This window comes from Eublepharis macularius, chromosome 3 (genome assembly GCF_028583425.1).
Source record: "Eublepharis macularius isolate TG4126 chromosome 3, MPM_Emac_v1.0, whole genome shotgun sequence".
NCBI classification, from domain to species: Eukaryota; Metazoa; Chordata; class Lepidosauria; order Squamata; family Eublepharidae; genus Eublepharis; species Eublepharis macularius.
Genome location: NC_072792.1, coordinates 133,486,988 through 133,514,141, shown reverse-complemented (window position 1 = coordinate 133,514,141; position 27,154 = coordinate 133,486,988). Strand labels below are relative to the sequence as shown.

Below are 27,154 nucleotides of genomic sequence, written 5' to 3'. Positions count from 1 at the left end.
CGTTTCCAGGGCTGCCCCTGCCCCGGCCCCCACTGTTCCTCTCGGCGCGCCTCGGCCTGCGCGGGACGGTGCTAGGACCCAGCGGGCTCCCCGCCGCGCGCCTGCAGCCCAGGCAGCCGGGCAGACTCCTCCTTATCTCCAGTGTCAAACTTGACATCAGCCTGCGAGCGGAGCATGGTAACTTCTCCCGCGATCGGAGCGCTCACATCAGTGGCATGCTTGGGGAAGATATGCAGCTCGCGCTGCCCTCTGCACCAGCAACATGGATTGTCACGTCTCCAGCCGCTTCCTCCTCCTCCTGCTCGCCTCTGCGCTCAGCTGCTTTGGGGATCTGAGTCTCCATCCGACCAACGAAGGTAAGCGCGGCTTGAGCGAAGCCCGGAGCGCTGGAAGTTGCCTGCATCCCGTTGGGTAACCAGGTCCAGGGGGGTTCTTTTTAAGGTGGTCCAGGGAGGACCGAACAGTTGGTTCGACCTAATTGTTGGGAGGAATGGGAGGTTACACCGTCCCCTTATAGCTGGAGAGGCGGTAAAAGACAAGCGTGTCGGGCTCGGGTCTCTGTTTTGGCTGATGCTGGTCAAGGGGGCAGCGCTTCCTGGGTGTTAGTTGGTGCCTAGTTCTTGTTTGGCGAGGCGAAGTTAGAAGCGAAGGCAGCCTTGGAAGAGGCGTGTGTTGCGGCGGCGGGATGGCATCCTGGCAGTGCCAGTGACCCGCCCTGACATTTGTGACTGCAGCCAAGGCGCGGCTGCAGGTGAGTGGCAAAAAGAGGAGGCGCAACTCTGGCTTTGGATAGCCCCTGCCGGGGGGGGGGGATTGAGTAAGGTGCCTTTTACAAAGGGATGAGGCTAGGACTCGGGCATGTTTGATGATTAGCGCGGAAGTGATGCCAAGGAGAGCCGCCCCATGGATGCCCCATGCGTCTGCACATGGGGAGGGATACACATTTTTGCATCATTTTAACTGTTTTGCGGTTGGACAGATCTGTATGAAGAAAAAATAGTGGACCAACAGGGAGAAACAAGACAATGCTTGAAAAACGGTGCAGATTCCCATTGGATTCTTGTTTCATTATATAACTGCATTATTAATTTTATTTTTATTAACAGATTCTAAGTAACTCATTTGCATATATTCTGATCTGTAATTGCAGTGAATGATAGGACAGAAAAAATAAAATAAAATAAAAAATATGCTGACCCAATTCCTTCCAAGTTCCAAATTTGCTTGCTAGAACTAATAGGTTTATTGTGCATATTACCAATTATGTTAATTTTCATTACAAACCTTAGGTTTAGTAAAAAGCTGCTACTTTCAATAAAAGTAACTGTATAATGTTGAGTTGTATTATACTTTCCCCCTTCATTACTATTAAAATCTATTTTATTCTTAGCATATTAGCTCTGATTCAAGACATTGCCTACGTTGCTAAAAATATCAAAGATATGGGCTTTTATTGAATAAATTATTTTTAAGATGTTTCTTTAAAAAGCACACCAAGTAACTCTATGGCTAAAGAGACCATTCATAGTGCAGTCCTAAGGATAGTTATACTCATCTAAATCCACTGAAATCAAAAGGCTTAGAGAGGTGTAACTATATTGAGGATTGTGTTATCTCCTCTGATTTTGGGTTGTTCAGGAACACTGCCTTTCCTCCAATATTTAAAAGCACCCCCCAACCTCTTTTAGTATAAAACAATTATGCAGAGCTTTGCCCTATCTGATTAGTGTTGGCTTCCTAGCTATTCCCATTCATTATATTTTTGATAAGCAAGAATCTCTGGAGAACTATGTAAATAAGGTTTGGGGAGGAAAGAGGGCATATATATATATAGAGAGAGAGAGAGAGAGAGAGAGAGAGCGCTTAGGGAAAATATATTGAAGGATGCAGGCTGAAACATTTCAAAAACAGTTGATTTTGCATCATACCAAGAAGGAAATTGTTCAGTGTATTTCATTTTTAAAAGAATAAATTATTTTTTGTGACTGTGTATTCAATGCGTCTAATTTTTTAAATAATGGGTAACCTTTGGAACAGAAGGATAATTAGTAGAACATGTGTAGTAGCTAGGAAAGCTGTGGTATTAATCTTACACCTTTGTTGTGGCCAGTAGAGGAGTATTAAGAGTAGCATGCAGTTCTTAGCAGAACTCCTTATAATGTGCGCAGTTTTGTTGTTACGGAAAGCTTGCAAGCACACTGACTAGAAAAAGTAGATGTTAAGGCAGCAGCTGAGAAACAAGAGGTTTTCACAGTTAATCTTTCAAAGTTATTTAATATATCTATATGCTGAGAGAAAGATGCTGTTTGAAAATTCATAGTTAAATGTTGATGAATAAAAAAATATGCTGAATGTAGCCATTTACTCAATTTACTATTTGGATATAATGTTTCTGTTATGCTGTTTGCGTATAGTTACACACAAATATTTTCTATATAGATAATGATCTTTCAAGCCATACTTTAATTACTGTGCCTCACCCAGCGCTTTCCAGCTTTGACCAACCTCTTCTCAATTATATAGTTATAATTATGCAGTTATTAGGGACTTCAAGAACCATAACGATACACAGAAGCGCTTTGTATACAAAGTTTTCCTGAAAGTTCATACAAACAAAATAACTTTTTTTTAAAAGTTGAAAACTACTTCCAGTAATTGATCCCCTTTCAGTAATAGATCAAAATATAAATATGACTTTAATATTCAGTATTTCTGAACTTTTTCAATTGTAGCAAATATTTTTGTCACAAATCATTGGGACAGTTATAATCAAAATTTAATAAATGAATTAATTCCAAACCTTTTTCCAGTCTACCACCTACCACAAAGATACTAGAAAGATTACATTTATTTTTCTCTGTACATTCTGTGAAGTTTATTAACTTGTCAGACAGAGCATATTGGTAATAGTTTTGGAGATCTAGATGTGTTTTTCTGTATATTTATGCAGAACAAACTTTTTCTACAGCCTGTGTAAAGAGTGAGGAACTTCTTTTGCCTTGTGTGGACTTGTGGAAAGAAAAAAAAATCGCTATTGCAGCATGTATTTGGGACATGTTTATTGTGGCTTACATAAATTCTTTTTAGAATATTTGCATAATTTGTTTCTTGATACTTTTACCGTGCTGTGCTAGTCTACAAAAAAGTGACTGCCATTTTAAGATTTAGTGTAAAGGAGCAGCTTCAGTTCATACGCAATATTTTGTGTTCAGTTTTTTGTGCAATGGGGATGGAGCACGTGATTCATCTCACTGAAGCCCCAGTTAAGCAGAGAGGTGATGAAACAGGTAATTTTCTTCAAAGTTATTTCTAAAGAAATTTATCACACGGAAGCCTTATTTGGCGCAGGGGGATGGGGTGAGGGAAAGACATGTACTCCTCTAAGCAGTCTCAACTGGGAATTTTTTTTTTAATAGAAGAGTTGTGAAGTGTGAGCCATCTATTCAGTAACAGGAAAATGTCAGGATAAATTAACATCTGAATAATGAATGGATTTTGCTCCATGCTGAGGTTTAAATAGATTTTTTTTATATGTTAAGAAATTTCAGTCTGAAAGTATGCTCCCATGGAATTCATAGGTCACTACTCTTTCTGTCTGGAGTAGACTTTTATTTTAGGAGGATTCTACTTTCATATTGAAGGTGAGACAGCGGCTTTCGGAACTAGTCATGTGGAATCAAGAAGCCAAATGAGTGATATAACCCTGAAATTTAATCGTTTTTTTTCCGAATCCATTTTTGTAATGATGCTATTTGCCCCAGGGTACCAGCAACCCTAATTTAACTGTTTTATAACCCACAACAGTTAACACTTGACCTGGGTCATTAACAGGATTATCAGCAAATTTGTTTAAGCTTTTACTGACAACCTGAATTGCTTCAATAATATTTTGACTGTGCAGACAGGAAACTTCTTTTAACCTCTCAAATCTCGCATAAAGAATTTCTTATGAACACAACTATCAAAAAGACACCAAGATTGTACATCTGTTCATGGTTACCAACAGACTCCATTTTGATAAACAGCAAGAAGTATTTTAGAGTCAGTGTTTACAGTGTGTGAGATTTTTCCTTAAATGACTTCATCATTCATTCGCCCCATATTGGGACATTTATTTAATGGTTATGTTACATCTTTTCCCCCAGTAAACATACTTTAGTGTTTATGATTTATAAATATTAATGTACTTTCCAGCAGTTACAGCATTTTCACGTGGATCAATGTTTGTAGTTTTCCAATCCATATAGCTGACTTTTGGGTGTACTATTGCAAAGTTTTGCTCACTGATTTTTTAAAAAGCTTTAATAAGAAGCTATGGTTGATTTTTTAAAAAATGTCAAATGTCTCTTTAAGAAAACATTTGTTTTTTGTAATTATGCAGAACAGTATAAACAATTTTAACACATATTTGACATGCTATATTTATTTATTTAAGCTCACTACTGGGTTCTTCTGCATAGACTGCATTGAAGTGAGTGGAAAGACATAAATGCTTCTGTACAACTCTCATTCCTTACAAGAAAGCTTGCACAAGAGAACTTCCCAGTGGTTTTCACCCTTAGTTCTTTAATCCCACAGTATCCTAAGGTTTAAAGTAAGTTAAAATATATTTTAAAAATGGAAAACTAACCAACAAATAAAACATTCCCGATAACTCATTGCATTTAAAATTCCAGTTCTTGCTCTATTTTCTTCCACCTCCCCTGCTGACGCTAAGTCCAACTCAGGCCATTAAGTTACCCCTATAAAATGAGCAGAGTGTCTTTTAGAGCATGGCATTAAAGGGTAAAATACCTGATCTGTGTGAAAGTTTAGTGACTGTCCTTTTAGCAAGTCACAAACTAAAGTTTACAGCGGGGGCGGTGTGTGTGTGTGTGTGTGCTTTAAAGCAGAAATAACTTGCCAGATTCTTAAAGCATAATTTAGATGGTAAAATTACTGTCTCTTATTCAGAGTTTCCATATTTTAATCCCTGCTTCTACAATACAAATGAGTAATGCAAATAAGTAATGAGCATGCTTAATAATGCCATCCATGACATTTGTAACAGTCAGTTGTTACAAATATAATGTTGTAGACATTCTTTTATGGAATTGCTAAAATTCTGTAAAAAATTAGGTTTTAATGACCTAAATATTCCTGTGATTTCATTTAATATTTCTTAAAGTAAGATTAATTTACAATCCTGCTGAATTTTTTAAATTTAGAACATATGTAAGTGTATGTAAGATTCTTACCATAACTGAGGTGCACAATCTTTTACTTTAAGAAGAAATAAGTGTTAGATAATGAAAGACATTAGGATATACGCTTTTCAAGTGTGTAACAGATCAGATTTACATAATAAAAAGTTTTACTTTGCCCCAGTTTTTTTAAAAAAACCTGGTAAATAATAGTCAAAATACATGAAGTAGACTGCTGCTTGAATTTTTTTAAAAAATCACATGATTGACATGAATGAATATTACTTTTGCATTTGTATTTGACAGAAATGTTGAGATTAAAAAATAATCTCCCTAGATAGTACCATGCAAGAATAATGTTCTGTCAATGTTTGTTCTCTTATACAGCTATTCTTCAAGGAAAGTTGCCTAACTGTCCTTGTTTGTGTAGTCGTCATTTGATGAAAGGTTTAGAAACAAATGCAGGTGTTTCTTCCACTTTTTCTCCCAGCAGTCTGGACTTTATCACCAGTGAGGGTCAGTACAGAGCTGTTAGCAAAAGTGGGAGCAAAGCAGCCGAATTTTAAAATTATGGCTCCTGCTGCTTTGCTAGGTAACCCTGGGGTTATGCACCATAAAGACATATTTGTACAATTGTGTGTCTTTCAGTTTCATTTAGCCTTTTCTTTATAATGGGTTCAGAGAAACTGAAAAGCCTATGTTATCGGAGAAGTTAGCAAAAATTTAGCAAGTGGGTATCCAGATTGTTTTATCAGAAAGGCCTAAGTTCCACAGTACGTTCTACTGAAAGTTGGTTCTAACGTACTGAAGTTTTGCTGTTTTGCGAGATTTAGATCATAATGCTAGTCCAACCTATTGCACTCAAGAGAAGTGCCATTGACAATATTAGATCTTCTGAAATAGTGCTTTTATATACTTCTTATATATTTCTTCTACCTCAAAAAGGTGTTCCATGTGTTAGGAGTAGTGTCAGTGTATTTGCACTTAATTTGATAGGCATGTCCTAAATATGTTCACTTTGGATTCAGTCCCATTTGAAATCATTGAAGTATTTCAAATGCATGTGTTAAATTTAAAATATTAAGAGAGCAATCCTAAACAGGACTACTCAGAATACTACTATTCAGTTCGGCTTTCTCCCACAAAAGTGTTTTTAGGATTTCACTTTTGGAGTAAAAAAGTGCTAAAGTTATGGATTACATGGGAAAAATGACTCTTCGTCCTGGAGTTTCCTTAATCTTAAACATAACTTTTGGGAACTAAGTATTACTCATTCCAATGAAACTAGCTTCAGTATAATTGCAAATTTATTTCATGAAAAGTGTTCATTTATTAGCCACTTTAAAATCCAAATTGGGCATTTTACTTAACTATTAAAATTGTGAAAATTTCAATAGACAGGTTTTTGTGCCAGACCCCCGGTGGGGGTGGGGGATCCCCCGCCCCCAGTTTCCACACCCTGCCCCCACTTACCTAACCAGCGGGGGCGCGCACCTTCCCTGCGCACTCCCCTGCGGCGCTGCTCGTGCCCATGCACAGCAGCTGCCGGGATTGGGCCCGTTTTGGCCCGGATCGGGGCTGCTGTGAGTGCGGGAGAACTCCTGCTCTTTGCAGTGCCTCAAAACGGGCCTGATCCATGCTGAAACTGGCCTGTTTTTGAGCACTGTGGAACGTAGGAATGCTCCTGTGCTCCACAGAGCCTCAAAATGGGCCCGTTTTGGCATGGATCGGGCCTGTTTTGAGCCCCTGCAGAGCCTGGGTGCGCTCCCAGGGGCCGTGAGATCATGCTTGAGGGGGCATGCTTGCACGCTTTGCATGCGCGCACTCCCTCCCCCCAAGGTAAGTGCTAGGCCCCTATCCCCCGCTGGGAGGTTGAGGAAGCTGGCAACCCTACCCAGAGTTGAAGAGCACACAGTTGGCTTGGAGAAGGCTCCACTTTAAAAGAGGCATAAGTTACATCTATTGCTTCATCACAGTGCAAACTTGGCCATGTCCTGTAGAGAAAAACAACAAAATAACTTTTCCATGAAATTGCTTCAGTATTTTTACTTGAAAAAAATACCAGTTTTATTTGTTTGCAAAATAATTCATAGTTTGAAAATTGAATTTTTGGCCACAAGCCTACCAGCCTAAAGCACTTTTACCGGTCTTTCGTTTTAATAGTACATATTTTAAATACACACACATTTAAGTACACACTTAACTCTGCAATTGAATCATGTGTTGGATCAATCTTATTGCATTTACCAAATTTAAAAGTAAAAATAGGTTGCAAATTTATTTAAGCCCTTTAAAGCACATTGTTCCCCTAAAAGGATTCAAGACAGCCTACAGTTATTTTTAAATATGCCTGAAGAAAATACTTCATGTAATTAATTTGATCTCAAACTGCCTTTGAAATGCTAATAATGTGGAGGCCTTTGTGACTTGTACAGAATACACCAGTGCTGTGCATCTGCTCTGGAGAGGGCAGATGCTGATGTACTTTGCCTACAGGAGGGTCAATAGCAGGTTTTCCTCTTGCTTGGTTCTTGATTCTGAAAGCAACAGTGGCGCTATTTTCCTGATGTGAAATGATGCTTGGGGAGTATTTTTGAGTTTTCCCAGTGGGCCATATAATGCACTTCGTAGACCATTTTCACATCTGTAACCGTCGTGATCTGAATTAGCCATCACACCAGTGGGAACTGAGGAGGACACACAATTCACATGTAATTGCTGTACGGGACATATTGTAGAAGCCTCAAACTGAACTGGTGTTCTCTTTAATGTGCAAATTAATGGTCAGATGAGCAAAATATATGGGTAGAAGATATATAGGTTCTAGGGTTTACAGGTTATAGCAAGCACCATAAATTGAACCCAGTTCAAACTGAGAGCTAGTTTTGTGTAGTGGTTAAGAACGGTGGGACTCTAATATGGATAACCAGGTTTGGTTTCCCACTCCTTCACTTGAAGCCATTTCGGTGACCTTGGGTCAGTCACAGCTTCTCAGAGCTTTCTCAGCCCCACCCACCTTACAGAGTTTTGTGGGGATAATAATAATATACTTAGTAAACCACTCTGAGTGGGTGTTAAGTTGTCCTGAAGGGTGGTATATAAATCAAATATTATAGTTATTATTCAAAAGAAGAAATTATCTTTGATTTCTCTTTGTAGTTTTCTGTTAGACCTTTATATGCTTTTTTGGTAATTTCAGCCCTTCCAGGTTTTGTTTTTTTATAAAAATATTACACTCCACAGGGTGGGTGCTCTAGCAGGAGGGTAGAAAGGTTTGGGAAGACATTGCCTGCTGCTGAGCACCTAAAGAATGAAATTCTGAAATTTTAGTGCAACTCTCTTCCTATCTCTTTTCTCTTTGAATTTCTCTTTTGATCAAAATGGAATTGATTGGAAACAGATTCCTTAAAAAAGAGCAGGAGTCCAGCGGCACCTATAAGACTAACAGAATCTGTGGTAGGGTGTGAGCTTTCGTGAATCACAGCTCACTTCTTCAGATACCAGGTGAAGAAGTGAGCTGTGACTCGTGAAAGCTCATACCCTACCACAAATTTTATTAGTCTTATAGGTGCTACTGGACTCTTGCTCTTTTCTACTGCTACAGACAGACTAACACGACATCTTGATCTTAAAAAAGAGAAAAAGAAACAGCTTGTTGGATTTCGGGGGGAAATTGGGTAAAGAGGAATTAAAGGAATTCCTCTTAATAATGTTATTTGTGAATTGTGGCTATAGCAAACAAACAAGCTGCAGCAATTTACACTAGCTGAAGTTCATTTTAAATGGCAGCCCCATTTACACTAGCTGGTTCATTTTAAATGGCAGCCCCATGTACAGCACAGTCCAATAGTCCATCCTCAAGGTTACTGTAGCATAGATAGTTGTGGCCAGATAGGATGTTACGTTAGAAGGCCAGTTTCTATACTAAATACAAGTAGCAGAATATGTTTTTAGCCTCTGCATCAACCTAGTTTGCCATTTGAACAGCAGGTTGTAAAGTACTCTCAAACTTAATGGAGTCAACCAAAAACTTTTATACCCCATCAGATGTGGGGATATAGTTGCCAACTTTCAAGTGGGGCTGGTGAGCTCCCAGAATTGCAACTTATCTTCACACAGCTGAGAAAATGGCTGCTTGGTAAAGTGGACTATATGGCATTATACCCTGCTGAAGTCTCTCCCCTTCCCAAAGCTCACCTTCCCCAGGCACCACCACCAAATCTCCAGGAACTTCCCAACCCAGAGTTGGTAACCCTATGGAGTACTATAATTTTTGAAACTTTGACTTCACTGACCAGAATTACCTGTATCTTGTCTAACATCAGAGTTGTGCTTCCTGCGCTAGATGGGAAGCTAAACGAAAAGGAAGTATTTCTTTTAATCATGCTTGACAAAAAATGTTGGAAAGTGACACAAGGCAGATTTCAATGAAACAAGAAGGGTGCTTGGCTAGGATTAATGAAACCACATCTCTTTTACATGAAAACATGCACTGTAAGTGAAAACTTGTAGGCATCCATTAAGGAGAGGGTAAACTACTGTATATCCTTCTCTTACGGGTAGAATGAGAAAGAAAATTCCATTAATGCAGTATGGAAAAAAAGTTGGGAAATAAAGGCGTTCCAAAAACACAACCATTAGAGACATAAAAGTAGCTTAACAATGTAGTAAAAGAGTAAGATTCTGTTGTGTGCAATAGAATTATAGCAGCAACAGTGATTTGCATGGTGAGAAAACTTGTTTCCTCATATACACCATGGTGGTGCAAAAGTATATTTATAATATCTAAGTTTGATGGTTGTTGTGGGTTTTCCGGGCTGTATTGCCGTGGTCTTGGCATTGTAGTTCCTGACGTTTCGCCAGCAGCTGTGACTGGCATCTTCAGAGGTGTAGCACCAAAAGACAGAGATCTCTGTGTCAATGTGTGGAGAAGATGTTAGCGGGTAATTTATATCTACTCAGGAAGGTGGGTTTGGGCTCAGTCATCCTGTAAGAGTTTCCCAGGGTGTGGAATGCTAATGGCGGGAGGCTTCACTGTATCCTGAGGAGGTTCTTTTGCATATGTATTGGTGCTTGATGTGCTAATCTTCTCTGCAGGGATATTGTTGGGTGTAGAGTGTCGGGTGTACGATGCCAAGACCACGGCAATACAGCCCGGAAAACCCACAACAACCATCGTTCTCCGGCCGTGAAAGCCTTCGACAATACATCAATATCTAAGTTTAATGTTTAGAAATCAAACTTGGGCAGTTTACAATTGTAATCCATTTTAAAAATAAAGCTTAGTTGTAGGAACCTTTTTTCTTCAGTGCTAGAATTTATTTCAAAGGAAGCTTTCTGGAGTTGCATTGCATTGAGTTGTATATTGGTAACTACATTTTTAAAAGTATTATTCTGAATTCTAACGCATCAAAATTTCCCCCCAAATGTTCTGTGTGTTTGCAAGCTTTTTATTTTATCTGTATTAGTTTTAAAAAATAAAACATACACAATACAAATACAGTATAATGGAAAGAAAGAAAGAAAGAAAGAAAGAAAGAAAGAAAGAAAGAAAGAAAGAAAGAAAGAAAGAAAGAAAGAAAGAAAGAAAGAAAGAAAGAAAGAAAGAAAGAAACCAATTGACATCTCCAACTCAACAGTTTACATATTATCCATACTATTTAACATATTATTCCAGTTTAGGAAAATTTTGATTTTTGGGGGGGGAAAGCTGTAAATTATATAATTTAAAATGTCTTTAATCTTTTTTAGGTTATAGTTAGTGGTGGAAGAAACAGATGGCAAGTTTTCCACCATGTTTAATTATCATAGAATACTTAAAAATATTTGGAATAATCAATTCTTGGATGTAAAATCTTGGGTATACGCCTTCCCTCAACTTGATTTGGGTATCCTCCATGCTTTTTATATTTTAAAAAAAACTGCTGGTACTCATATATACATTTGCATCAATTTCCACCAACTCCCCACTTAGGACATAGGAGAGCCAAGGTACCGGACCGGTACTAGTACCAGTGAGTACTCCCCACCCCCGTAAAGCTCAGGCTATCTATACCAAAATTGAGAACGACTAGAAGAAAAAGTCCTTCAGTAACCCAGTAGGAAAATAAAAACTCTGACTTATATAATTCCGTGCAGAAACTTTTTTTTTCTCCGTCTCTGTAAATATATTCACGTTTCAGCTGTCTCTTTCAACTACCTAACACAGTTCTTTGAATCTTTACAGTTCTGCATACTTTCTGTTTGAGCTAAATAAAAAACAATTTTTATGCATGCACATGTTTATCTTCATAAGCAATATTTTTTCTGTGTAGTATTTTCATTTGCAGAAATATTCTGTGTTTACAATATTTTTAAAAGGTGACCTGCTGTTTTATTTATTTATGGTTATTCTTGTTCCTTGGACAAGAATATTTTTTCTTTAAGAGATTTTCCTCCATCTTTATCAAAAAGAGTCCAGTAGCACCTTTAAGACTAACCAATTTTATTTTAGCATAAGCTTTCGAGAATCAAGTTCTCTTCTTCAGATGATCTGAAGAAGAGAACTTGATTCTCGAAAGCTTATGCTAAAATAAAATTGGTTAGTCTTAAAGGTGCTACTGGACTCTTTTTGATTTTGCTACCACAGACTAACACGGCTAACTTCTCTGCATCTATCTCCTCCATCTTTACAAACTGTAAACATTTGGGGAGGGGGAATCTTATTTTGAATAACAGAGTCTAAATGTCCACCCCTACGACACACATCAGAAAACAGAATCCTTGCTGGCATTACTATTTTCAAGAAATGCCTCATTTGATCACTTTATTCCTGCTTCAGCTTTAGCACTTTTTATGGTGGGAGATTCTACAGTATAGTTAAGGTATAACTAGATGATACTTCAGCAGATTTGGAATATTCATGACCAGATCTGTCCAGTTTGGACTTTGCTTGTTGTATGTGTTCGTGTGGAGGAGTTTCAACTCTTCCCCATGATTTCACCAGTCAAAATCACCATTGTTTCTTTAAGAGATTTTCTGGACAGGAAAAAAAAAGATTTTATTTATTTGTTTGTTTGTTTGTTTGTTTATGCTTCCAAGAGCAATTACAGCATGTGGGAAATTTCAGTTGCTGAAATTGTGCAGTGATAAAAGAATTAAATATCCTTTCTTTCTTTATACTCATGATCAAATTGGGATCCCATTTGGCCTCTTTTTCTAGTTGGAAATGCTGGGAAAATATAATCATAGCTGTCTCAGTATCATCTACTTAGGTCCTTAAGTAGGGATACTTACCTCCAAGTGGTGCCTGGAAATCTCCCAGAATTACCTCTGGTCTCCAGACCACACAGATCAGTTCCACTGGAGAAAATGGCTGCTTTGGATGGTGACCATTATGGCATTATACCCTGGTAGGGTTTCCAGGTCCCTCTATCCTCTCAGTGGGAGGATAGGGGCCTGTAACTTACCCTTGCGTGCGTGCATCAGCGCACATGCGCTCCGGCAGTGGCATGATGACATCACTTCCAGAAGCGATGTCATCATGCCAGCCACAGGAGCACTCCCACGCTCCAATTTGGCCAGTTTGGGGCTAAATCAGAGCACAGGGATGCTCCCGCGGTCAGCACGAGCAGTGAGAGCGTGTGCATGGTGTGCGCTCCTGAGGTGCGTGCCAGTGGCGGGCATGGTCCAGTAGTTTGCCCCCTCCCACCAATCACTCAGCGATCAGCAGATAAGGGGGCAGATCCCCGGGAGTTTGCCCGCCACTGGCGGGCACCTGGTAACCCTATAACCTGGTGAAGTCTTTCCTGTTCACAAACCCAACCTTCACCAGACTTCAGAATCCATATCTCCAGGAATTTCCCAACCCAGAGTTGGCAACCTTATCCTTAAGACATCTGCCCTAAAGAGGTCTACTCAGAATCCTACTCAGGTATATTGAATGGGGCTTTCTCCTAGGAAAGTGTACTTAGAACTACATTGTAAAGTACTTATATGGTAGTGCTTGAAACTTATGCTTGGTTACTGCGCTTCTAGAATATCTCCTGCCTTCACTGCTAGAACACAAGAACATAGATTGTGCAACCCATTGGTTCAGTGGCAGTTCCTGTCAATTTATGACTTGAAGCAACCCATGGACAAGAGGGCTATACTGTCTTTACCATTTACTGTTTACTTCCCCCCCCCTTTCAAATAAAATTTAAAATAAAAAAAAGTCAACTGGGTTGATCATGCAGAACGTTGGGTTTAGTTAAAGCCAGCTAGAAGTGCTTTAGTGAGTCTCATGGGAGAGGGACATGGGAAGCATGTCCTAAGTTATGCTTAGGGTAGAGATCCCATTCCCTGGGGGGGGATTCCTCACTCCCGCCTTTCGCCACCCCTTACCGCTTACCTGGCTGGCATGGGGAAGGTGGGGAATGTGTCTTGTCAGTTTATGGAAGACAAGATATGTTGAAGATGACTCCCACCCCTTGCAGCAAGAAATCCAAGCTCTCTTGAGTAAAAGGGTTTTAATGAGATATTGTAGCTTCACCATATATATGTCCGTAGGTTACACAGAAGCAAGTAAAGGCATCTGGCTGTACACAGGTCCCTAGTTAAGAATAACGCATTGAGTACATGATACATTATATCAACCCCGCTACACAATCCCCCCCACCTTCCATGCCCATCCATCTGGGCACCATCAGTCCCAAGGGAAGAGAAGGAGTTGTCTCAAGGCCGCTTCGGCAAGCCATCCAAGATAAGAGCTCGGCCGTCCTGGGAACTGGATGGGAAGAAGGGAAACAGGCTATTGCAACATACACAGGGCAGGATGGCAATATGGAGGGACTGTGGGCAACAGACCTGACAGGTCTCCTGGGTGCACTCCCAGGGGCAGCGCAATGACATCACTGATGTCATCGCTCCACCCCAAGAGCATGCCCGCGCTTCACAGTGGGCCAGTTTGCATGCAAGGAGCATCCCAACAGCACCGAGAAGGTAAGCACTGGGTCCCCCCTCCCACTAGGAGAGTAAGGAGACCTGGCAGCCCTAGCTTAGGGGGTTGCTGAGTTAGGAACAAAATGAAATGGGGCAACAAACACCTGAAAGAAGAAAAACCAAAGAATACTATGAGGAATCTATGTACACGCTGCTTTTGGATTTTCAGAGACAGCGAGAGAGAGAGAGAAAGTTGTGAAATATGTTTCTGTATTAGAACAGTAAGTTACTGGAGCAAGAGGCAAATAACTTTAAAGGGTATGAGAAAACTGGGTTAGGAAGACCACTATAGTTAACATTCATTTCTGTCTTATTTTATTAGTTCATTTCACATGAGGAAAGTGAGAGAATGTGTATAAAATTTTGCTTGGAAAAGCAGAAAATTAAGCTGGACAAATTTGGGGGGGGATGTGAATAGTGAGGCACACATGTTCTGAATTAATTACCTCCATAAATTTCTGTTAAACAATGAAAATAGCTTCTTGGTGACATCAGCAAGTTGGAAAATAAAACTGATTTCAGCATTAGTATCCTGTTTTCTTCAGCATGTCACTTAATGGATATTTCTGATGTTATCAGCATGTTATCTCTCCTCCATGTCACACAAAGCCATTTAATAACGTTCCCTTTTAATTTGTCATATATGAATTAATAACTTTGTGTTAATAATAAGTTGAATGGTCTTTGAATGGGTATGTATGGCTAATTCTGTGTTCAGCTGGCATAATTGTTTAGTTATTGCATATGATCGGTGTAATATCCACAACCGACAAACTATCTTTATTGAGGGCATTAACACTGAATGTCATGATGAGACACTTCCAGACTAAGCTGTTTTCAGACTACAGTACAAAAGTTTGTGATCTTATATTTTATGTGGTAAAGAGTATGAATTTACATAAAGATTTTGTAGGTTTATGAAATATGTCAGTTATTATTGTATGGTGTGACTCTGTATGATGTGAAACTATTATTAGTCCATCCATACATAATGAATAAAATGATTTGGGGCTTGTTTGCCTTTGTTTAATTTTTGAAACTGATACCACTATTAGAATTGCTTCCTGCAACAAATATCTAGATGTTCAATTGTACCACTGGGCCTTTATCAGATCTTGCAGACTGGTGAATGTGGCTTCCTTTAACTGAGTCAAGCCTTCTCACTTTGGGTCTTCCTCTTTTCTTACTGCCTTCCATCTTACCTAGCATTATTGTCTATTCCAGTGAGTCTTGTCTTCTAGTGAACAAAGCATGGTAGCCTTAGTTTGATTTGATCTGGAACCCATTTATTTGTCTTTTTGACCATCCGTGGTATCCATAGAACTCTTCTCCATCACCACATTTTGAATGAATCAACATTCTTCCTGTCAGCTTTCTTCTTTATCCAGTTTTTACATCTATACATAGTAGTGGGAAATATCATACTATGGATTATCTTGATCTTGGTGTCCAGTGACACATCCTCACGTTAAGGATATTTTCTAGTTCTTTCATGGCTGCCCTTCCAAGTTTCAGGCTGTTTCCACGTTTTCTCCCCCTCCTGAAAAATAGCGCAAAACTTACGGAACAATGCGCCTTCATGGTGCGATTTCCCAACATGACTTTGCTTCGTGATGCGATGATGTCAGAAAACTCGCCATGAAGCAAAGTCATGATGGAAAACCATGCCATGAAGTCGCATCATTCCATTAGTGTTGCGCTATTTTTCAGGAGGGGGAGACATGTGGAAACGGCCTCAATCTTCTTCTGATTTCTTGGTTGCAGTCTCCCTTTTGGTTGATGATTAAGTCAAAGAATAGAAAATGTTTAATAATTTCAGTTTTTTTCAGTATAAGATCACTATATGTGATCCTTGCAATATTCATAATCACCATTTGTGTGAAAGGGGTGATCTGCATATTCTCAGTTTTGGTGCATGCATACCAGAAAGCTCTGGTAGCCATTTGCTGAGGCCAAAAATAATGCCTCTTTCAGACAAAATGGTGATTGCACATATTGCGAGGATCATGTATAGTGCATTCTTTCCAGATGCATAGTGAAACATAATGACTGAAAAGGGCTATTGTGTGACTTACTTCTTTCTTTCCTCATCCTGCAGGATCCCAGACCTCTTATCAGTTGTTTGTCTGGTGGTTATGTATGCTTAAATCCCCTTTTCATCAGTATGAAGACCCTGATGGAATTGCTTATGCCATTTCTTCTCTATAAGCCACAATATGTGACAGCAGCCTTTCAGAAATCAAAGCGAAATGTGAATCCTCTGTAAATGTATTAGAAATAACATACTACCATTGCTGGATGAATCCCAATGTTGCTCAACTTGTAGGCTAACAGAAATTAGAGAATTAGAGAATTTTCCATGACTTTCAAAATCTAGCCCATTGTGGATACACTTGGTTACGTTTTGCTTGTTATCAGTGTGTGCAGTGTCAGAAAGTGTTTAGGTTAATTCATAGCCATGTATAAAATAGTTTAGGGTTACATATGTGAGTTTTAAAATATAGTTTACATGAATAGCACAGGAAGCCTTTTGGGGCTAAATGGTCCTGTAATTCAATCTATCAATTAGTGTGATGTCAATGATAATATATGAATGAAAGTCATGTGCTGAGCATAGTTTTCTTTCACTTATCTGAATAGATAGGGTGGTTTCAATTGTTGGAAAAAGTGCACAAGGAAGGATTGCTTCCAATCTGGCAGAAAAAACAAGATGTTTTGTCATTTTCTGCTGTTTCAATTGTTATCGTCTATAATGACTTGATGGCACAAAACACACAATTGAAGAGAACTAGGTAGTGCTACAATGAAGGTAGGTGCAGTCAAAAACAAATTTTAATGTACCAAACTTGACTTGCCTTAGCTACCAGGAAATATTTAACTTATTAATTAATTTTTGAGGCTTCTTTGTGTTGAATAACTTGTTGCTTCTTTCAACACCCTATTGCTATCATGGACATCAATTTCTGATCTGCAGTTAAATTTAAAAATACATGGATCCCTCAATAGGTCAGGCATGCTTTCTGCTGTAGAAGTTTATGGAAATATGCATTATTCCAATTCGTAGTCAATGGGTATTCTCTGGCCTTGAACCAGGATGGTTAACTTCAAGCATTAATTCTTATAAACGTTCAAAATACATTTCCTTAAAGATTTTTGTAAAGGCTTTATCACAGGTGGCTGTATATTAAACCAGAGTGTGGACAGCTTCGTACTTTCAGAGACAAAGGATAACATTTTAAGTTTAATGTGTGCTGATGGTATGTACTCACGTTGACAGGAATTGGCATATGTAAAATTTTCAGCAGCTTTCAGTTCCTTCAGTTTATTTAAACCATTTGTTTCTCTGTGCTACTGATGAACATGGATAAAACACTACAAACAAGCGATGTGTTCGTGTATATATTTATAATTTTTGAGCAGTTGTACCCCTGCGCATGTGCATTTCATCACACAAAAAATTTGGTACAGTGATATGTACAATTATATCAAGATTTTTTTCTTGGTAGTGTTTTAGTAACAAATACTTGAACACAGTTTGTGTTTGTCGGTATACTGGTGCCAACCAGATTCTTTGAGATAATAGATAGGTCAAAACCATAAATGACAAATCTCCAAAAAAGTCACGTTATCAGTTTTGATTTGTTTTCGCTTTCAAACTTGAGTACTCCTGCACAGAAACTGGTTAAAAAACCTCTGCTTCCCATTGAACTCAGCTTACTCTCAAGAGTTCAGGCTTCATTAGCTTGCAGTACAGGCTGACCATAGGATTGGGCCATTAGATATGGGAAGCAAACCCTTCCCCCACCCCATCCCCATTCCCTTTCTGCTTAATTTCAGTGCTTGCAAGCAGTTCTGGATTCTTGTACTTCAGGTTTGCCAAGAAATTATCCTGACTTTGATTAAGTAGAGCCATGAAAATATTTTCTCATAAATGGGATGGGGAGGGGGAGAAAGAGTGGGAGGGCAGGTGAAGTGTTGAAATAAAGGCAACAGGTGCGGTGGGAAAGTCTGCTGAAACTCCCCATTCCTTCTACAGTTAGTGTTCCAGCTGACTCTACAATTCCAGCAGCTGGTGCATTATATCTTAGTAGAGAGAAGGAGAAGGAGATTGCTCATGTCCAGCCACATAGAAAGAAAGTTGACTTTGAATAACAAGTATTCTTCACTTTATTGGATTGAGTAGCAACTGAAAGCAGCCAGATACACCCGCACAATGTCTGCTGTTCTAGATGCAATCCATCTCAGTTATAAGGCAGTGATTTCTGTGTACTTCCCATCAGTCTTGACCATCAGATACTCTCTTATCCTGCATGTGCATTAGAGTGATGTGCGTATAGTAAAGTACCTGTCCCCATTCTCAAAAAAGAGAGCGAGTGGGGGGGGGGTCCATTTTCATGTTAACTCATTTTGATAAGAAAGGCTTGCTCTCTGTCTTTACAAAGAACTGGTGGACTTGGGAACATAGTTGTGGACCCAAGAGTCCCCAGACCAAGAGTCGCCCAGTTTAAGAAACACTGGAATAGTTTATTGATTTCATTTGCAAAATTTATACCCTGCCTTTCAAATATTCTTAAAAACTCCTAAAACCAAATAACGCATCATTAAAACAATTAAAACCATGATAAAATACAAATGCAAAAATATAAAACAACATATGGCAGGAAGCAGATATCACTGAAGGTATACCAAACAAAACAACCCCCCCCTCCAAACACTCACTGGCTAAAGATGGAGATAGAATAAAATGAGCAAGTCACTCAGGGGAGAAAGTTCAGAGTTTTGGTGCCATGACCAAGAAGACCCTTTCCTGGTTTGCTACCTGCCTAATTTCAGATAGCAGGGGCACACAAAGTACAGCCTCAGAAAATTATTGTAGCTGTCAGGTAAGTTCATAAGGGGGTAGGTGGCCCGTCAGGTATGCTTGTCTCAAGCCATGTATGGTTTTAAAGATTAACACTGGCACTTTAAATTGTGTCTGGAAACAAATTGGGACAACACAATTTTCCATTCTTCCTGATCATATACATACTTTGAATGCTGATTAGCATGTTCTTTTCCTCCTCACCTCTGACATTTGGATAACAAGTTATAGTTTCAATAATAAGACTGTGGAACTGTGGCATGCTATAATATGGGATGTCCATTTATATAATACAGGATGTTGGGCAGCCAAAGTTGTTATATTCCCTGCAGTGTGGTTTGTTGGGAAGGAAAGATGGAGACCTGGAGCTTGGAGATTTGTAGTCAGCAGAAATTCTGCTTGATTGGAGATGGATTATGATGATACACTTTATAATGTTCGTAATGACTATGTTACATTATATGATATTTCCTGTTTTCACGAAGGTGAACGGTGAAAATTAGAATGTATCACTTGAAGGGAGCATTCAGTGTAGCTGAAGAATGGCTGTCGCACTGTGTATGCAAAACTTTCAATTTTACTAAAAGCATCATTATTCAGAATTATGGTCTTGGTATATTTTTGGACAAACAGATGATTCTTGATGGTGAGCAGCAAGGGATGATCAAGAAGGAGCATGTCTTAGAATCACTAAATCCAGTTCTTTATCTCTGAGGGCACTTTTTCTCTGAAAAAAATATAATGTAGGTACTGCTGTGAATAGCTGAAATTCTCATATTCTCAATAGTGGATCATCCTTCAAGGAGCAAGCACTCTGCCCTGGATGTGTTATTGAGTAAGTGCATTAAAGAAACAGGGTGCAGTTTGAGCCATGCAATCTGTAAATGTGTGTCTGCTTGTGAACACTCTCCACACTGTCCCATCCCCCCCCCCAAACCAAAGCCTGGCCTTTAAGCACCTTCTGGGCTTTCCAGATTTGTTTCAATTAATACATTTCTTTGTCTCAGATAGCAAAACTCAGTTTTCTTTAGTTAGCATTTTTTAAACAAGTGACTTTGTGTAACTGGCATATTAACTGCATGTTAATATGTGCCTGAAAGTTAAAAATAGGCATCAACTTGGGATATTCAGGGAAACCACTTTCATTTTTTACGCATCTGGTTGCCAGATCCATGTTGGGAAATTCCTGGAGATTTAGGAGGTAGAGCCTGGGGACAGTGGGGTTTGGTGAGGGGAGGGACCTCAGCTGGGTATAATGCCATATAATTTACCATCCAAGTCAGCCATTTTCTCCAGGGGAAGTGATTTTTGTCACCTGGAGACCAGTTGTAATTCCAGGAGGTCTCTAGCACTACATGGAGAATGGCAACCCTATGCGGCATCTCTAATCCTGTTTTTGCACTTTTCTACAGGATTTCTGCTTGCAATACCCTGTAGTCTAACTGGTCTGTGAAAGCTGGTTGATAAATGGCCTGATCTTGTGACAGGAGCTTAGATAACCTGTAGCATTGAATTTCAGTTCTACTGTTCTTGGCCCCTTTTGGTATAGGTCATATAGTTACAGATATGACCTATACCAAAAGGGGCCAAGAACAGTAGAATTGAAATTCAGTTCTGCACACTGGTGAGCAGTTCCCAGTAACACAGAAAGCCAGTTTAGTGTAGAGTGGTATAAGAGTGGTAATCTGGAGAACTGGGTTTGATTCCCCACTCCTCCACTTGAAGTCAGCTGGGTGACCTTGGATCAGTCACAGTTTCTCAAAGATCTCTCAGCCCCACCCACCTCACAGGGTGATTGTTGTTAGGATAATAATAAGTTATAACACTGCTCTGAGTGGGTGTTAAGTTGTCCTGAAGGACAGTATATAAATCAAATGGTATTATTATTATTATTATTATTATTATTATTATTATTATTTGTGCTGTGTTTTGGACAAAAATACTATGTGTGACTTTTACAGGTTTTCAGTTGTGAACTGTGTTGCTATTTCAAGTTTAGAATGAGACTCATCTTAATAGCATGGAATAAACATGTACAAAGGCAGGTTATTATGGGTAGAGATGGGCACGATTAGCATTACGATAGAAAAATACCCACGATAATGACATTCGTGCGATTGGGACCCGGCGGATCGGTGCCGTCCACGGCGACCGATCCAGTGTTGCAGGGGGGGGGGGGCGCTTCATCAGGGCTTGATCGGGCCATTGGGATCTGATCGGAGATCCAGACAATCAGGCACCAGTAATCTATTCCCGGGGCAACGGAGCCAGGGGAATGCCTGAGCTGCGTTTGCCCTTCTTCTGTCGCCCTGGAAACCCGAATGGAAGCCCAGCTTTCCTTGATTAGCAGGCTTCCTTCCAACCATGGGGTAGCAACGCACTCACCAGTTGGGAGAAGAGACCTAGGGGAGGGAGGGGGAAGGGGGTGTTCTGTAGACATGGGCAATCCAAACATTTTTTGCATTTTAAAAAAACGGGTCTTTGTAGGAGGAATGGGTGTTTTTCTGTCTGTCACTCTCTGTTTTTAACCTGCTTTTAAAACACTGTATTTTGTGGGAAAACCTCATTCATGGTTCTGTGTGTGTGTTTAAAATATGCTTTTGGAAGACTGGCTGCTTGCTTTTAAAATTGGGTGGGGAGGAATGGAGGATTCTGTCCCTGCTTTTTTTAAAAAGCTGGCTGAAACATGTTGACGGGGTGTCTCTCTCTCTCTTTATTTGGAGAGGCAGGGACGGGTTAAAAACTTTCCCCCCCTCTGCTCTAAGTGTGTGTGTGTGTGTGTGTGTGATAACGTCCCCTCCATGAGGGGAGGTAGCTCATCGCCGGGTTAAAAACTTTACCCCCCTCTGCTCTTTAAAAGCTGGCTGAAACTTATTGACGGGGTGTCTCTCTCTATTTGGAGAGGCAGGGGTGGGTTAAAAACTCCCCCCCTCTGCTCTAAGTGTGTGTGTGTGTGTGTGTGTGTGTGTGTGTGTGTGTGTGTGTGTGAACGTCCTCTCCCTGAGGGGAGGCAGCTCGTCGCCGGGTTAAAAACTTTACCCCCCTCTGCTGTGTGTGTGTGTGTGTGCGCGTGCGCGCGCGTGCGCGTGTGTGTGAACGTCCCCTCCCCGTGCCCGCCGGGCCCAGCAGTCGCCGCCACCACCCACCTTCCCACATAGCTGGGAACAGCGGGGCGCCCCTCTGCTTTGGCCTCCCCGATCTCCAATCTACAGATTGGAAACGGGAGATGATCGGTGTGGATCGGTGATTTGGGGTCGTTGCCAGCGCCGATCCCCGATCAGCTTGATCGGTAATTTTTTTTGGATCGTGCCCACCTCTAATTATGGGTTCTCTAAAATTGTGAAGCTGGCTATTGCCTAGCCCACATTAGCCATGCTGGAAGCAGAGAAGGACATGCTACAACAACAACAACATTCGATTTATATACCGCTCTTTAGGATGACTTAACACCCACTCCGAGCGGTTTACAAAGTATGTTATTATTATCTCCACAACAAAACACCCTGTGAGGTGGGTGGTGCTGAGAGAGCTAGAAGCTGTGACTGACCCAAGGTCACCCAGCTGGCTTCAGGTGGAGGAGAGAGGAATCAAACCTGGTTCTCCAGATTAGAGTTCTGCACTCTTAACCACTACACCAAGGTAATGTAATGTGTTAGTATGTTGCAATAGGCCATAAATAGTGATGGTGTGCTTTGCTGTGGGCAAATTGTATTTATTTTCCTTTATAATGGGCTGGTTATTTTCCTGGCTAGGATTTGCAATTCATGTAGCCCCGTTCTATGCAGTTATTCCAACCCACATCACTGGGACTCACTCCTAACTAAAAAAATTCAGCCTTACTTATTGTGGCAAATTGCTTGGAACTTACCTATATAAGAATCACTTTTTTGACTTGGTATTCTGCTGTGCTCTGCTGGGATCCATGGCAAGAATTTTCTTTAGTATCCTCCAACCCTATTTTAGATTTTAACTTTCCATCAATCTTAATTGATATAGAGCACATTTGTGTCCTTACTCCATTTGAGTGAGATGTAAGATTTTCATTTGCATTTTAAGACTTTCAGAATTATTTCTAGTAACTGGAGTTACTTGTGCTGCACGTGATCCATGCAATTAAATGTTACAAGTGAAACCTGCAAGGACTTCTGGGGGGGGGGGGGAGCATCTCATTTCCTCCTCCCTTTCTCATGTCCTCTTTTTCTTCCCTGTACCCCATAGCTTCTCCCTTTTTTTCCTGGTTTTTTCTTCCAACCCACCTTTTTATGCCCTCGTGTCTTTACCCTTACCCAGCAACCTCTTTCCTGTGGCCCAGTTGCATGGTTAATGGCTGAACTGGACCCAGTTGCATGGTGGGGAATCTGCAAGGACTTTTGGGAGATACTTCACTTTTCCATGTATCCCTTTCCCCACACTATTTCATCTTTCTCTCATCCTAGCAACCTCCATGTGTTCACCTTTCTCTACATCCTTCTCTCCTCCAAACCCAATGAACAATTTACCTTTTATCTACCTCCCCCAACTTCACCTATATTTCTTAATTTGCTTCATTTATATCCTCACAAGAACCCTGAGAAGAACATTGGGTTGAGAGTGTGTGACTGGATCAAAATCACCCAGTAAGCCTTCCCAGCAGAGCAGTGGTTCAGACCTGGGTCTCTCACATCCTGCTCTGAAACTCTAGCCACTATATTATGCACTGGGGGGGGGGGGGGGCTGCTGTTGAACAGTGGCAATCAGCCAAGCCTGAATGAGCCATGCAAGTCATATGTTACCAAACCACCTAGTGATGGCTTGAGGGCTTGGCCCCAGTGAGTCCTTCCTCAAAGGCCAAAACATCCGGCATCTTCCCCTGCCTTTTTCTGACAGAAACCAGAAATACTGGCTAAACTATTATTGTTGCCAAGCAACAGCCATTGTGGGCATCTGATTAAAGCAACAGGGATTCATTTTATCATTTTAGTATTGTTTTTTAGATTTCAGATTTTTTTTTTTTTTTGCAAACCAGGGGCATTTTTCAGGTGTGTAGGAAGCTCTATCTTCTCCATTCATGGCTCCAGTCCTTTCATTTCATTTCATTAATTTATGGTCATTTGACCAATCAGTCCTCTGATTTAAGTATCCACAGATGAGGGCTACTTGTCTGTTAGTATATAAGATGTAACATTATATTATATGATGGAGACATTGCAGCAATTATAAACCTTTAAATAGTTTGAGCAAGGATTAAAAACAAGAAGAAAAATGTGATTACTGTTCTGCTGTGTAGGTATTTAAGGCTGTAAAACAGGGTCCATATTCTATTCTGCACTATTCTGTGTATTTGTTTCAATGAATTAGCAAAAGTTGAGCCTATTGCTAAAATCCCACTTCCATGTACTTGCTTGTATCTGAAAATGATTGTTAAAAAAGGATTTTTTTCATAAATGTGTTTGAAATAAAATAACAAAATTGGAATGTCATAGCAGCTGATTACATGTGACAAAGTCATTTAAAGAACTGTGAATTTTAAGTAGAATATTGAATATTTTTGCAAATATTGGCAATCTTATGAGACATCAAGTCCACTCACTCTGCTGAACATAATATATGACCATATTTTCCCATATGAACCTACCAGCCAAATAAGATCAGCTTCTGAGGGTCTTGTCTTTATTCTGACCTAGGGTTGTCATTAAAAAAAAGCTGTTGAACCGATGGCGTCTTGTCACTATGAGAAAACCCAGAGACAACATGATGCTTCTCTAGGAATTGGTGGAAATTCAGTAGTAAAACCATAGAGTTTTTGGTAATTCCTGGAGAGAATTGACATCATTTCTAAATCTCTGATTGGCTGTCAGGCCAGGCTTGGTAACTCTATTCCACCGTCTAAAGCAAGGTCAGTGGTTACTTGACATGGCCTTTTTTGTGGTGGCCCCTGAGCCTTCCTTGCAGCAGGTTGCCTGAAACCTAAAGTTCTTGATGACAGATGAACACCTTTTCTCAGGCGTCTTGTTAACTGTTTAATTTATGCATTTAATTCCAATGTTTAACTGATTTTATTGACTGCAATGCTGAATTGTTATAATTTTGCTGATTTGTCACTGTATTGCTTATTTGGCTTTCTGCCATAAAAAGAGCCTTTCTGTTTGGCTTAGGAAGGTTCTGCTTTTATGTGAGCAGTGTGATAGGAGCCAATACAATGCACAAACAGTGCAATCCTAAGCAGAATTACTTCAGTCCTCCAGTCTAAGCCCATTGATTTCAGTGCTTAGGGTTGCACTGAAAGTCCTTAGGGAATAAACCTAAGCAGTCTACTCAGAAGTAAGTCTAATTTTAATGTGATGCTTACTCCCAAGAAAATGTTTTAAGGATTGCAGCCTTAAACACCTAACTATACAACAAGATGGTCACTATATTTTTCTACCTGTTTTAGTCCTTGCTAAGGTTGTATTGAGATTTATAATTAATGCAATGTCTCTGTGTAATAAAATTAAGAAAGTTACATAATGTTTAATTACATGGCCAAGCAGTCTTTCTTTCATGTGACTCATTATTTTCACTAATCCATTATTAATTACTTATAACTGTGTTTGTTTAGACAACAGATACTTATGCTACATCTCCTAGTTAATCTTTTGTTGCCCTGAAATGTTGTGCTGTATGTGAACAGTCTTTTTCCTGGATTGTTAACATGGTGATGGATCATATTGTGACACAGTGTCTGTATACATCAACCATATCCTCTTTGATGCCTTTGTAGATTCCATTGAGGTTATTGTGCAAAAATAATCTAATTGTATTATTAAGTTTGCTATGAGATGACTTTTATGGAAAGTGATAGTAATGGAATAACGGGGTTTCTTGAATACAAGGTGTATATTACAGGGCTCTTTTAAAGAGCATAAAATTTAGAATATAAAATGTTTCTAGGTACAATTAACTAAGTGATCTTTTCTCTAAGATTAATGGTTGAAAGGACACTTAAGTCATACTCTTGACGCAGCTTATGATCTCAATAAAGTTCTCTTTTTATCTCTTAACGATCATCATCAATAAAAAATAATTGACTAGGAAGTGTTTTCTAAAATAGTGACCATTTCTGAATTGCTCACTAGTAACAGTAAAAAAAAAAGTAGGTTGGGTGACTTTCAGAAAAGCTCAGGTAACATCTGCAAGTATGTTTAGTTATTTTATGGTTATTGGTAAAAACTTCTTTTCCTTTTCTTCGGGGGTAAAAGACAATGCTGTTGATGAAACTGTGCTTGAGATCCTTGGTAAACTTTACGAATGGAGTTCCAAATATTTCACAAACTAGAATTTATAAAATGTAGACTTTTTGAATGATACTTTTTATCATTTTTCCCACACTTATGTTGTATTTATTCTTTCTGTCTTTAAAAGCCAAAAAAGTTAAATAAAGAATGAATGGAAATATGACCAATTTTTACATAAATCATACAACTGTAAAGGAAATCCCATTTTTCACTGGATTTCATTAGGGAAGGAGAGACATTACTTTTTTGAGCACTACATTGAAACAATTATTTCGAGTTTCTTGCATATCCTTAACCATAGTTACCATTATAACAGGATTCATGCAGCACCATCATAAGCAGTTACAAGGAGTTAAAAGGAGTTACAGCCTTTTAAGTTTGTTGAAGACATTTGTCTTAAGAGGGTGTAACTCTGCTTAGGGTGAAACTTCTTTCTCTGTTTTTATTTTATTACATTAAATCCCAGCCTTCCTTCATGGAGCTGAAATTAGTATATATGTCCGTCTGCCCTCTCTCCCTTATTTGGAATGAGAGTTAATGACTGAGAGCCAAGCTACAAGTGACGAATGACACTTGCTTGGCAAGTGAACAGACTCACGTGCATTCCTCCCTGTTCACTTGCCATTCACTTGCACTCCACTTGATCAAGTCTGTTCACTTGCCAAGCAAGTGTCGTTCATCACTTGTAGCTTGGCTCTGAGTCACCTTGGGGTCTGAATATGGATTGGTAGTAGAGTTGTCAGGTCTCTGCCTCAGAAGCTTGCTTGGCTCCAGTTGCACACCGTCCATCTAATTTACCTCACAGAGCTGTTGTGGTGAGGATAAAATGGAGGAGAAGAGAAGGATGTAAGCCATTTGGGGTCCCCATTGTGGAGAAAGGAGGAGTATGACATTTG

General features: G+C 39.6%; 1 protein-coding gene across 1 annotated transcript in view; it reads left to right on the top strand.

Annotated features, from left to right (window-relative positions):
* The first annotated feature begins 224 nt into the window (after positions 1–224).
* The window catches only part of EPHA3 (EPH receptor A3), a 383,392-nt gene continuing 356,462 nt past the window's right edge, over positions 225–27,154 (top strand). Inside the window, exon 1 of the mRNA XM_054973438.1 lies at positions 225–356. Coding sequence (XP_054829413.1) covers positions 263–356 — 94 coding nt within the window. The 5' untranslated portion in view covers positions 225–262. The remainder of the gene's footprint in view (positions 357–27,154) is intronic.